Source organism: Gavia stellata, chromosome 7 (assembly GCF_030936135.1).
Source record: "Gavia stellata isolate bGavSte3 chromosome 7, bGavSte3.hap2, whole genome shotgun sequence".
Classification (NCBI taxonomy): domain Eukaryota; kingdom Metazoa; phylum Chordata; class Aves; order Gaviiformes; family Gaviidae; genus Gavia; species Gavia stellata.
In genome coordinates this window covers 7,912,380-7,926,721 of record NC_082600.1, presented here as the reverse complement: position 1 = coordinate 7,926,721, position 14,342 = coordinate 7,912,380, and the positions used below count along the sequence as shown (strand labels likewise).

The 14,342-nt window shown below is 37.1% G+C and overlaps 1 protein-coding gene across 1 annotated transcript in view; it reads right to left on the bottom strand.

The window, feature by feature from the left end:
* The window catches only part of SLC38A6 (solute carrier family 38 member 6), a 43,390-nt gene that overhangs the window by 27,170 nt on the left and 1,878 nt on the right, over positions 1-14,342 (bottom strand). The window contains exons 4-5 of the mRNA XM_059819391.1: positions 10,090-10,142; positions 6,957-6,996 (exon numbers count right to left, since the gene is read on the bottom strand). Coding sequence (XP_059675374.1) covers positions 6,957-6,996; positions 10,090-10,142 — 93 coding nt within the window. The remainder of the gene's footprint in view (positions 1-6,956; positions 6,997-10,089; positions 10,143-14,342) is intronic.

Below are 14,342 nucleotides of genomic sequence, written 5' to 3'. Positions count from 1 at the left end.
AGCTCCTACTTAAAAAAAGAGGGATGCCGATCTGGGAGTCAGGACAAGTAGACAGAGCAATCTTGATCCTCATCTGGGGGAATACCAGATAAGACAGATATTCCTCACACATGCCTGTGTGATAAATGAAAAGGCTTGCAAGTCTCATCCTCTAAAGAGTTCAGTCAGTAAGATCCGTTTTTCCCCAAAATACTGAAAAAATCAGAGGCTGAAAGACAGAAATAGCAGAATAAAGACTATCGGTCACTGCACACTCCAGCCCAACCAAGCTGGATCTTTCATAGCAGCTGCATGTGACAAAACCCCTGGGCTTGCGTCCCCCTTTGCTGGTATGGAGGCTGTTTAAAATTCAATTTGTCCTAATCCAAACAATGTGACAAAGTTAAAAAGGAAAGCAGGGAAGGATTTCAAGAAAGAAAGTGAAACTAGAGAGGATTTTGGGCAAGCTCCTGTTTTTCCTGTCAAATAATTAGAATGGAATAGCAAGATAGGAAGTACTTCAGTATTGCATTGAGCTCCTTACAAGTAATTCAAGTCATGGAAACGTCAGGAATGATGCACGGATGCCACTGAAAACCATCAACTGTTTCAGCCCTCATATCATATGGCCTTAAGAACATGTCCTTTTCTTTTCATTTTGCAATGAATCCCCCACATATTCGATTTTAAGAAGTCTCCCAATTAGCTGATGTACTGTCTTCAATATTTCCTCTTAGTGGAAGCTTAAAAACCAAGTAAATTTGTTGGGATCATTTGTTTGTTTTTAAATACAGAGGTAGAATAAAGTGTGTGAAAGGAGATGTAATGCTTGTTGATATGGAAAAGTTCTGACAACAGAAATAGGTTGTCAACTTCTTTGCTAGTCTTCACATTATGGACACTCATCCTGGTGAATTTCTGCACCCCTGCCTCCCTCTCCTTCTAACTTCAGCTTTTACCTGAATTACTCTGGAACTTACCTATGGCAAGATTAAAAAATTAAATAAATAAAAATCTTTCTTATTCCACAGGGAACACACAGGCAACAGATTTATTTTGGTAAAACTTCATTAGGTTAATTGTATTATGCTAATAGTGATGCTATTAAACAGTTATGCTAATAAAACTGAAGTGTTTTCTACATAGCTCATCATATACTCCGTCCTGAAGTATAGCTGCAGGTTGGGATTTTTGTTGTTTTTTTTATTTAAAGCAAGCTTAATATTCTTTACAGTATCAAACCTTCCAACAATCGTTCACTTCAATACGAAAACACAAGAGCGTGGGTCATCAGTTGTTAAATTAGTACAGGAGCTGACAAACCTGCCCTTAATTAAGGCAGCTCTGCACTGGAAATCCTCACTTTGAATCAGTAAGGATAATTAGGCTTTCAGGTCAAAAGCAAACTGCACTGAAAACAAACATTCAAGTTTGTTTGAAAACAGAATTAGATTTCCCATACTTAAAAAAAGCTCAGTAATTTCTTAAGGTATTAACGATGCAGGTCTCAGCATGTAACAAGGTGTATTTTATTCTTCCATGATTGGCACCATACATTTATTTTCAAAGTTTGTAGAGTATTGTACCCTGATTACAAAAAGGAGGATATACCCACCCACCCCCCATTCTCAAAAAATCTTTGCTCCATTTAAATTTGAGAAAAATTTTGTAAATGCTTTTAAAGCGAAATGTCAGAATGGATAAACTCTGGGAAAAAAAAAATAATTTGCAAAACAAAAATGCCCAATTAACTTGGTAAGACAAGGTAGCTTTGTTTTCGGGTTTCTTTAATCCACGCACAGCATTGACAGGTACTGACACCCAGAGAGCACACATATACCTCCCCCCAAGTTAACTATTTCACTGTTTACCCCACAAAAAAGAAAAGGGGGCGGGGGGAAGGAATAAAGCAGGAGAAGGCTGGAGGCTGCCGAGGCGCCCCGCGGCTCTCCCGGGACGGCGGCCCGGGGCTGCGAGGCCGGGCGAGGCCAGCAGGTGGTGGTGCGGGAGCGCCGCCGCCCCGCTCGCCCGCCGCCCCGCGCCGCTGGCCACCGCCACTACCACCGTTATTGGAGTACGTGCCCTTTCCTGGGGTTGCGCCTCTTGATTTACTTCGGGAAGTCTGAAAAAGGCGAACTCTCCAAATGTCAAATAGATATTTAGCATGTATTACACCCATAGCAGGGGTTCGTGCATTGTCCGTCACGTTGCCCGCGTTAACGGGCCGTAAAATCCAGCTAAAGAACTGAATCCCCCATCAGAACTAATCCTGTAACTTCTATTTACTCCCTATGGCATTCAGGCAGACCCGAGGATAAAACAGGGCTCCAGGGATACAGAACAATCTTTTTTCCTCATTATTCTTGCAAAGAAGAAAAACACATACCTTTGTTTCAATATTCTGCCATTCACATGTTCTCAAAGTCCGCAAGACCCAGTTACAGAAATTAAACTGTATTTACATTAGAAAGCAAATAATTATTTGTAAAATTAAGATAGCTGTCTGGAAAGCTTAGTTCCAAAGAATGACTACAATGATCGCTTGGGTACAAGCCAAGACAGGCTAGTTACTCATACTGATCCGCAGCACGAGAATTCCCCTGTGTATCTCAGCCTGTCGAAAGAAATTGAAAAAATAAGAAAAGTCTGCTGCAAAAAATCTTCATACAGACCACCTATGCTACACGGCTGTACTGCAGGTTCTACCGCTGCACTTAATCCCACTGCTAATAAATTTTAAATAATTAAACTCATGTTCTCAGCAGTTTCAATTTATGTTTCTGTGTATCACAGCTACCAGGCCCTCTGGGACCGGTCGTATCTCCCTACAGCCGTGACCTTCAGCTGATACCAGCCCGCAGCCCAGAGAAGTATGCTGTAAAACCCTCCGCATACTTCCTGCTAGACCTCAGTGCTGAAGATTTGTTAGTGTTGGCAACAGACAACACATTGCTCTTGTGCAATACTTTATTGTGTTTGTCTCCATTTTTCCACCAGCCTTGCTAAAATAATTCTTTCTCTAACTTCAGTACGTATGCTTTAAGATTCCTACTGATTTTCTCTCGGACACATGGCTGTGGACTGTCCTCCTTGTCAGTCACATCCGCAGAGAGGACAATTCCAGGAGGAGAAATTCCCATCTTCCTTCCCCCCTTCGGAAAGCATCTAGGAAGCGCACAAAAGTTCCCTGGCAGGAGAGGGGGAAGGGCTGCGTGACGCCAAGCCACAGCTTCAGCCCACTGTGCCTCATCTATCACTTCCTAGAAGCACAACACTATTAAAACAATAGCGGGGACTCCGTCCAACTCCAGTCGCTCCTGGGAAGGATTACATAAAGAGCCAGCAGAGTCATGTAACGTAGCGTTTTCCATAGCAGCCTCCCTCGCTCCTTTACACCTCCAGGCGTACAACTGCCCCAAGGGCTCTCTCTCATCTTAGAGGGCACTTGACAATGAGGTCTGAAATCCTTTGAGATCTTCTGCATGGCAGGCAAGAAAGGGACATTTGGAAGATCACCCCACTTACAGACCTGGGGTGAAAGGAAAGGGACGGGAGGACTGGACGAACAAAGTAACAGCCTGGTAGCATGCAATTCCATAGTTTCCTTTCTAGTGTCCACTTTGCAACTCCACAGACACACTAACTGGCTCTTTCAAGAACAAGGCAGTTCACGTGTAACTTATCACTAGTTACTTAGATTAAAGGGCTGCTGGATTGAGCCAAAATACTGACAAATAGAACAATATAAAAATGAGTAAGTCAGGCCATCCCATTCAACCTTTTGGTTTCACTTTATTAACAAATACCTACACTGCAAGAACAAGTACATATTGATATAAGGAAAGCTAGGCAAATATTCTCAAGGTTTAATCACTCTATGCTAAGAATTTGTATATGTTCTATAAAGTCTTTAAGTCACCGTTTTTAAGATGACCTTCATTTACATTTGGGTATTGCAAAGTTAATGCATTATCCCGATGCATCCTTTAGTTAATCCTTGGTACTTAAATGGATTTTGGTATTTGATCTGTGTTACTTGGATTATCATAACACAAAGTGTTCCAAGAGACGATTAAAAATCTGCAGGGAAGTTCAGTACTCATGTTAGAGATACATGTTAAAATTCCAAGCAATGTACTTGAAATCAATTTTTTTTTTTTAACCTTTTAACTTCCAAATTTGACCAACTAGTGCCTTCCTGTAGCTGTACAAAAATCTTTTTTTTTTCCTTTGGGTATTCTGCTAATAGAAGAATCAACTCCGCTATCTACAGAAACCCGTAAGTGTATGCAATTAGGATGTCTAATTCAAATTTGCACTTTAAGTTTTCTTTTTAAAAAAGCAAAGATGACAAATTGGAAAGAATAACTATATTAAAATGATTACTAAAACGCTCTCTCCACCACAAATGAATGTAAATCACTTCCGCAGTTAAATTATTTTTAGAAGTGATCAGACCAAACTTTTAAAAAGCCCAGACTAGATGCTGACAGTGACAATAACTCTAGTAAAGTTGCTTATTTTAATCACAAACCATCATTCATTATCTCATGCTCTCCAATCACTTTTGAAATAAGATACCGTATGATGCAATGTACCCAGGTCTGATGATGGAGGAGGTAACAGAAAACAATTTTATTTTTAGCCTTACTCTGAAATTAAAGATGTTGACAGAGCCTGGATGCCTGCCCAACAGGCACAGTGCTGCTGGTGCCTTCAAACGGACAGAAAAACAGGAAGAGGGGAACACCTACCAAAGTGCACTAAGGGGAAAGGGTAAGTTTTACACCTAATTCCAGCATGGCTCCCATTCAGGACAAACTGTGCTCCACACAGTTTCACCACTCCCATTTAAAATCTGTAGATGGACCAGAAAGACAGTAAGATTTCCTTTCTTTCTACCCATTTCTTCAAGAGTCAACGCTCAGTGAGAGGTGAAGAGAACTCTTCATCCCTCCTTTTTTTTTTTTTTTTTAAGAGCCTGTTAGCCTGCAGTATAGTCATCTTCAAAGATGATTCCTGATGCAGTGCTGCTCTGCCGGCTTGGACTGCAGCATCACAGGACTCTGCCAAAGGCAGTTGTTAAAGAGAGAAATATGACAGCTGGGAGCTCTGTTCCCAAACAGAAATCTAAATACTAAACAGAAGCTGTGATAGCTCCTTGCAAAGACAGCACAATACATCTTCTGTAAGGAAGAAGGTGCAATGGAGGCCCAACTTGCAACCCACGTTTCCACAGATCACCCTTCCTCACAGACCGGGGCACGCTTGGGCACTACTATACATGAACTGATTCAGAGAAGAAAAGTCAGCTTCCTCTTTTCAGCGCATTTGGAATGAACTGATCTTTGCAAATGAACATACTGGATGCATGAACTACTACCATTCTCTTACATGAAAGATATTGTCCTTGGAACCAGAAGAACCAAAACAGAGTTTTGAAAGCTTCCATCAAGATGAGGTCACTAAAAATATCTGAAAGAAGAATTTCAACTTGCAGAAACCTACTTTTTAACTAGTTAAATGGAAAACCACTGGTTGGCAAACCAGGCCCAGCTTGTTGGCAGAGAAGGCCACTGCAGAAGACAGAATAAGTAGTATGATAATATCCAGCATGCAACAGTTTGGGGCTCTAGAGTTACTGAGACAAATTTTATTAAAAATGACACAGAGGAGGTTATGAACTGCTATGAGGGAAAAATGAGAGTCATATTTCCTTTGACCACAGAGTCTTGTACAGCATCCCAGAGTCTCCAGAACCTGTATTGTGTATCCCTCCTTCTCTGCTACTGTTTATTTAGAGGTCCACTCAAATGGGAAAGGAAATTTTAAAAATTGTTCATTGCTACAGAACATCCTCTAAAACCTGTATGAATAAATAATCCTTAACCTTGGAATTAAGTTGTTCACTCCTGCCTGAAATCAATGCTTGGGTTTTTATAGCCATTCCAATTAGGCAGTTTTTATTATTGGAGCTTTTAGTGTAAGAAAATATTCCTATTTTATCATAAAAGCAGTTACTTGGTCTAGTTCTAGGTCTCTACATAGTGACAAAAACCAGCTATCACTGAATTGTCTGGACTCGACAGGTAATCCTAAAGGGAAGAAGAACAGTGCTGGAGTGCTGTTTCCTTCTGTCAATGTATGTGAACATGTGGATCTTCTTGGAGGTAGGGGACAGACAGGAGGGAGCTTTCACATAATTCCCTCAAGTATCCAAAACATTTACGGCCAAAAAATTTAAAATTGTTCTGTTAAACACTGTCTACTTTCAGAAAATTAATTTCTAAGGGCACTACTACTTAGTAACTGTCAAGTATGTGAACATACCTGAGGAAGAGTTTAAATGCTTAGGCGATTATTTTAATACAAAGACAGCTAGCGTTAGTTTATCATATCATGCACCAAGGAAGACAAAATAAGAATAATGTAACTGGACAGCCCAGCATACGACAACAGATCATCAGCCAAACTAAACTACCCCCCCAAAAAACAAGGTATTGAACTAACAAAAAAAAGCTACCATTAATAAAGAACATATGAACTTCATGGCTAAGTAAACATTCAGTTGTTACACAAATCACTAAAATGCAGAAGCAAGTTCCAACAGCAAAACCCAAAACACATGATATGATAAAATGTAGCTACCAGATGCAAATGTATGGAACAGTGGAAAGGAGATTATGCTTCCTCAGCCCCTTCCAATTAGCAAAGCCAGCTATAATAGATGTGCTCCACACCCTGTGATGCAGTACCAGCCATACAATCCAAACCCCATAAGTCCCCCCCATCTACCCCATGACTACGGCACTTCCGCTTAGCATGATCACATAAGCCTTTTCTTTAAGTTTTCTGTAATTTTAATCAGTCTCTTAAGACCACTTTCATTTCATCATTGCCTTTGGTGTTTGTGGAACTTTGTGAACTGTAGAGGTTACACTCGACTTGGTTAATACTGCGCATATGAAGTTTCTTACCTCCAATATTCTGGATAATTATTGTAGTTGCAACAAGGACCTATAAAAAAACATTTATTTTTTTAGAAGGCATAAAGATAACTAAAATCGTATGTCTATAGCAGCCATAACACACATATGTATTATCTTAAACAGACCAGATGTAGAAGTGATAAAAGAGTACTGAAAGGAAGGGCATCTTCTATTTAGTGAAGAGTTTAACACATGGAAACCAACGCAATCTAAAGTGAACATGAAAGCAAAAAATCTCCCTGAAAATACCACATTTTCATTCTGAGATAACAAAACAAGAGAAGTTATAGTGTGAAGCCTGTTCTGCAGAAGATGAGGTTTTTAAATCACTGAAAACATGGAAGTGCATTCTAATTGACATCAGGTGAGTACAAATGAAAATGATCACTCACCTCTGAAAAGACAATCAGAGAGCAGAGATTTGTACAAGCTACTTCCTCACTCCAAATACCTGAATATCTTTAACTGTCATGAATGTCATTATTCTTTTAAACTTGTAAACTAAATAGACTTTTTTTTTTTAAGCATTTGTGATTATTCATACGGGACTGATATGGAAGTAGAAATGATCACAGGCCATTAAATATTTGTCTGAATCCAAAAGAATTAACTTCCAACTGAAAAAAAAAACCCTAAAAGTGTCTAAAGTTTTCCCAGTGCTTTCTTTGCAGTTCAGTTCTAAAATAGTACTGTTATCTAGAGTACTACAGTTTTTCTATTTACCCACTGCTCTTCTTGATGTAGCAGGACCTTCCTATACAAGTGCTGCCATTAAACTTGGAAAAAATTGAGGCACAGTTATGAGAAGAAAAACAAATTTGTACTTTTGAATAAAATCTGAAAGCAGAGTTGCCATTTTTTCAATTATCAGCTAGAAAATCATGTCAAATTTTAAACAAATTCAAAGTCAGTTCAGAAGTCACCAGTGGAAGAAAAGAAAAAGAAAAAAAAATGTATGGTATCTTGGAATTTGCCATAGATGGAAACAAATACTTCATGCCTTTGGAAAGGGAGAATCAGCAATTTTCCAATAGCAGGAAATCTCCATTCTCACAAATCTCAGAAAAATATTTTTGACAGGAAATCACCATGATGTTGAATAACTGCTCTACTTCAAGAGCAGTTACAAGTAGTTCACTGTCAAGCTAATATGCCAGTTCAAGCAAGGTCCTACAGCAGCCTGTCTGTATCATTAACAAATGACTCGGGTGAGGGAAGAGTAAGTACTACATTAAAGAAGAAAGCAAAAAAAAAAAAAAAAAAAAAAAAGCCAAAGCCACCTGTGCCTGACTAAGGTGAGGAGAGTTCAGGAAAAAAATTCAGAATGGTTGTGGTAAGCTAGAAAAGTCTAAAAACCAACAAGATCAGTGAAAAGCAATGCATTCGGGAAGCAGACCTCAAATATATGACTTAGAGTTATTAGACTGCAAATAAGAGAAAATAGTCTGAAATAACACAATCAGTAGCATGAACCACCCATAGCAACAGCAAATTTTGTTTTGGGATGTAGTATTGGCCATGTTCTACCTAAAATACAGGTGATAATTATATTTCTTGTCACTGTCCAGTTCTCAGCCAGCTTACTGTGTTCCATTTTGCAGGCAAGTTTTAAGAAAGGTGTATAAGTATCAAAAATACTTCAAGAGAAAAAGATAAGCGTTCCAGACAATGCCAGTTCATCAGGAAAGCTTGGTGAACTTTGGTTAATTATTTAATCAAAACAACAGCTTCCCAACCTAGAAATATTCCAGTGCTCTCCATGTATACTGAAAATAAAAGACTACATGATATTTAGCACAAATTATTTAAACTGAAAATTATGAAAAAGTATATTAGAGAGAAAAAAAAAAAATCTATGTTGACTACATAGTGAAGCTCTGAAATCTCCTTCATTTAAGCTTTCAAATAACAGATTAGACAAACATCCACCAAGAACGGTTTATGTATGTTTAGCCCTGCCTCAGAGCAAAGGCAGACTAAGTCACATTTTAATATCTCCTGAAGCTCTACATTTCTATGACTTCTGCATCTAATGGCTTGTGGTTAATGTGCACAGAACAGCTCCTATACAAAATAATTTTATTTTATACCTCGCTAATATCAAGGTTTATTATCTCTTGAGGTTGATCACATCTTAACTTTGATCAATAAATATTGATCCTCACAGACTACACTCATATCTGCTTATTAATGCTAATGGAAGTCTTACAAACACCTAACAGCTCAGATTTAATTCTCAGTTACATTAAAACAGAAGGAACTAGACTCTAGTCTGTTAAGCAGACCTAATTTTAAAAAAAAAATTACATTGTTTCAGTAAACCATTAAAATCACACTTCTGTGTGGTGAAATCTGCTTTTAGTATTGTGTAACTGAAACACAGAGCACAGAAGTCATAATATTCAATGTGCAGTATTCACAAGCAGTATTTCCTGGGCACCCTGTATTACGGGACAACATTGTCTGTTAGAAAAACCAGATTCAGTACACACTACTAAAAAGGCGTGGCTTACATGTTGGTTACTCTTATACCAGAAGTGGTTAGTTTGCTGGTGATTTCTTTGCTTTTTTTTTTTTAAATAATGAGATAAAACAAGTCAGAAACATTCATCTGAAGTGTTTATTAAACAAAAGAAAAAAAAATTCATTAAATGTACTCTTATTTGTTCCTGTTGTGGAAACTACATGAAGGGCAAACACCTTACATCTCTATTAAATGCTAGAACACCAACAGTAAATCACTTACCTGTCTCTTAACAGTTAACAGCAGAGGTACGATGGGACTGTAGCAAACCTGACACGGACTGCTGATCCAACTTGACAACAATGCCAGTGAGCATATATTTGTACACACAAATAAAAAATGAACATACTGACAGGAAAGTAGCGCAAAATCTTGCATTTAAGGAATGTCTATTTTACAGTTAACTGAAGTTTGGGCTTCCACAAACCAGACACACTAACTGAAATGTAGCAAAAAACTTCAGGATTTCTCAGTATTCTAGGACATCAGTAACTATACTACTTATTTCATTTATAGCTCTTTACTATGCAAAGAGCAGTTGTATATCAGAAGCATGAGACCAAGAAGAAAAATACACAGGTAAAAATAAATACTCACCTTTCCAGTTGATCCAAAGGCAAACAGGCCAAGGTCTTCGTAAGAAGTGACAGCTGTTAGTAAGGAAAAAAAAGTTAAAATACTTCTAACTTCAAAATCACTTGAAAACTCTAGCTTTGCCTTTTTTCCTCTTTTTAAATGAACATAATTCAGGACAGAATTAAAAGAGTATTTTATAGTATTTTTAATTTAAAAAAACAGCAGCAGTACAGGTGTATTTAAATGCTACAAAATACAGCTATACGCTCAACCATTTAGAGACTCTCCAGAGACTCAATTTAATATTAAAAATATTATTATTATTATTTTTAAAATAGTAATAATACATTAATGGCAAATTGCCTTCTCCCAAAGATTTTTGCAAGTGATACCATAGGTGAAGAATTCTGAAATTAGCCTCAACAATTAGATATAAGATATTCCCATATTTTGTTTGTTAAAAGGGTACACTTTTTTTTTTAAATTACAACAACAACAGAGGATTCGTTTTCATCTTTCTACAAATATAAACATCAATCACCATCTTGCCAGCTTTTAAAAACTGGGCTCTATTTAGTTTCAAGACAGCTGAAGGTAACACCTTCCTTGGTTGAAATCTATTATTAAAAAACCAAAACGAAACATACCGAAGCAAAAACAAAAACAAACCAAAAATCCTGCCCTTAGCTGCACCTGACTTACATAATCACATTAGAATTGCCTGTGGTTTCCTGTATGCTTTTGTTGAGTTTAAGCTGAAGCTCACTTCTAATATTGCTGGTAACTCAAACCAATCCCTTCTCAGAAAGGGGGAAGTCATATTAAAGTCTTTCATTGTTGCTCTGTATTTTGTTATTAGAAACTCAAGCGATATCAAAAAGATGAAAGTTTTCTGAGAAATACCACTCACTTTCTCGGTATATAATAAAATGGTCCACAGTTGTAAATGCCTCAAAGGGTAAAATTACTCTCAAAACCACGTAATTTTATTGTTACAACACTTGCTTTCTCTTCCTTGGTTCTGCTTGGCACACTACTGCTTCTACTCCTGTCACATCTTAATTTAGGGCCCAACCCTGCAATTTGAGCTGCTGGGGGCAGACCTTCACACCTGAGTGAAGTCCCACCGAAGTAAATGAAACAAGACGTGGGAGACACAGGCGGTTCACAGGGATCAGATGACGGGACTGGAGCCTCAGACTGCCAACTGCCCAACCCTAGGCGTCTTTATTTCACTGAAGTTCTACACAGTCAGATCAATGCTCCAGGGGGAAAAGAAAAAAAAAAAAAACAACACCTCATTAATTTTCTCATACAATTTTCTCAAGGGTGATGTTTCACATTCTGCCCTACTACTGACACCGATATGCTATGACAAAATAAATGAAAATACAAAATTAAATGAGCCAGAGTCAGCTCTCAGCATAAACCTGGACTAATCGCTTACATCTGCTGTTACACTGATAAAAGTTATATGCAGATATAATTAAACAAGAAGTCTGTCTTACTAGATTTTACCCTGTATTCTTCTTAGATTTCTATTTTTAAAGTCGCTGATCACAAGAAAAAAAATAGCACTTTAGAAGGCCATCTCCAACGGCATCAAAAAAAAATCAGTAAAATGTTAAACATATTTAGAAGAGAGTTGTTTTTACCACGTGGGAACAAACATACAGCACACACGCATGAGGAGTTACCAACAAAGAGAACTAAATATTCCACAGAGTTCCAAAACAGCAATAGGAAACCTTAGGATATTTTCTATAGTAAGTCTGTGTCTGTAATCAATTTAGTCCTGTGAACACTGGGAAGCCCTAACACTTAATGACATTACTTTTGTAATTTCAAGAATACATGGAGCAAAATATTAAGCACAATTGATATAAAGAAGTTCTGCCTGATTGGCTTGATTTCTATTATGTTATTAACACTAAATGGACATTCTCCATTTAAATGCAAAGCGAAATTGGCAAGTATAGTCATGAGTATTGCTCGTACTAACTCATAAAATGGAAAGAAAAAAAGCCACAAAACTTCAAAGTGCATCCCACTTAAATTCCCAATTCCTCTGCTTTACAGAGTAAGCTTAGCCTTTGTCAGGCCAAACCCCAAAACAACGTAGGTCGTACTGAATTAACACTGGGAGAAAACACTGACTAACCTAATCCAAATCTAACACTTGACACTTAGCAATATTTTTTTGCTAAGCCTTTTGAACTACACAAATCATTTGATTTTGTCAAAGCCTAGACCAATGTAATTTAAAAAAAAAATCGAAGACACTTTACTTTTAAAATACAACTAAAAAGCCTATGCTTAATAAATCCTGGTCTCTGTTTAAAATGGCATTAATATTAGAGCTTCCTTTTCAGAAGGTATTTACAGGTTAGTTCTTTCCTAGATTACTTTTATGGTTTGTAAACTATTCATTCAGGTATTCAAACACTTTCAAAGGTTTCTCTTCTCCACCCTTTAAATTTTTCTAGCTCATTTTTTAATATAAAACTACTAAAATTTCTTTCCAATTCCTTGCCATGGATTAAGCTTAATACTATAACTTTGTTCACAAATGCATGTAGGTTTTATAAAGAAAAATGTTCAATTACCTACTTTGGAAGCAAACATGTACACAGTTTTTACTTTGCCAAGGCACAACAGGTCATATTTCTCACTTTTTAAAGAGAACATTCCAAGGAAAAACTCAGAATGCTATCTAACATGAAATTACTTCAATAGTTTACAGGAATTATAGTAAATATAATCTGAGAGAAATCTTATTTAAAAAAAATAATTAAAAAAATCAAAGCACAGAAGGCCATAAATCCAGCAAACTTATCTAGGCACAGTTCTGGTGCTAGTATTGTCTGCAACATTACGTGATAACTAATTATTAACTGCAAAGTGCTAGTTTCAGACAAGAGAAATACTTCATCCTGTCATTTCAGTGGTATTCCTTGCTTTCAGTTGTACGTATTTAAAAAATGCTTTCTTGAGGTGGAATGTTGCCTTTGGACAGTAACTGAGGAGTTAAACCATTCTTGTATGTTAGGTCTCTAAGTTCATAACATGGAAACTTTTCTTACTTCAAAAAGCTTAAATCCTTAGTTTTCCTCTCTGCCCAGTATTTCTTTTTGCAAGGATCTCTTTAATTATTATTTTACCAGACGACAACATAATACCACCTATTGCCTATATAATACAGAAATTTTCAGCCTCAAATAAGAGATAAATAAAGATCATAAAAAATTATCTCAAGTTCCCCCTTTTTTGCTTCTTATGTACCTTTCTAGCCACTTATTTCAGATTCTGATTCCTTTCTAATAAGCAGAGCTCCAAGAAGAGAAAAAAAATTACCAAAAACTTAGTCCCAAATCATCAAGCAGCCAACAACATCAACCATAAAAGCAACCCTACCTCTGAAGAATATTTTTTAAGAATGTATGAAGAAGATCACTCAACAGATGAAGACAGGAGCAGCAGATCTAAGAAGAATCAGGAAGCAATCATCTGAGAGACCAAAGCTAGCTACAGGAAACAAAGCCAATAAGGAAAGAAATGGAAGCTTTCTCCCACCACCTTTGAAAAGAGAGGAAAACAGATGAGAGGGAAACAGGTGACTGAAAGAGATGGAGACGTCCTGCTATAACATGATCTTTGTGTACAAGAACTCAAGGAACTAGTCAGTTGTCTTAGTAACAATTAAAAGCAGCAAGAATTAAAACATTAGCAGAATAGATTGCAAATATTAGAATCTACTGTTTGAACATTCGCAAAGCAGTGTAATTTCTAAGGACTGCAATGCGACTTCTCATTCAGTATCAAAAATGCTGTAAATACCTGCATCTATAAAGTGCCATGAGAATTATGGCAATCCAGTATGATTACAAAACCTGAAAGGTATCCATTTCAAACGGTAAACAAAATATATATTACAAGTAGAAGGATGAAAGTCTGCTATTTTATTGCTCTTAAGCCTTCACTGAAAGCACCAGTACACACTGAAACAGTGCGGTTCAGCCAGCACCAAAATAATTTTGCTACAGAAATACAGGATCTACCTTTTTGGAAAGAGAAGAGAGGCATTTTGAAAAAAATAAAACTGAAAATCCAGAAACCAGTCAGTTCGGCATTTACTTTACATAAGAAGTTCCAAAATTGTGTTTTTAAATGGCAAATAGTAATCATTAAAAATGTTAAGTATTTTAACATCACTGAATCAGACACAGCTTTCTGTTAACATGCTGTTATTTATAATAATTATCCTGGGTCATGTC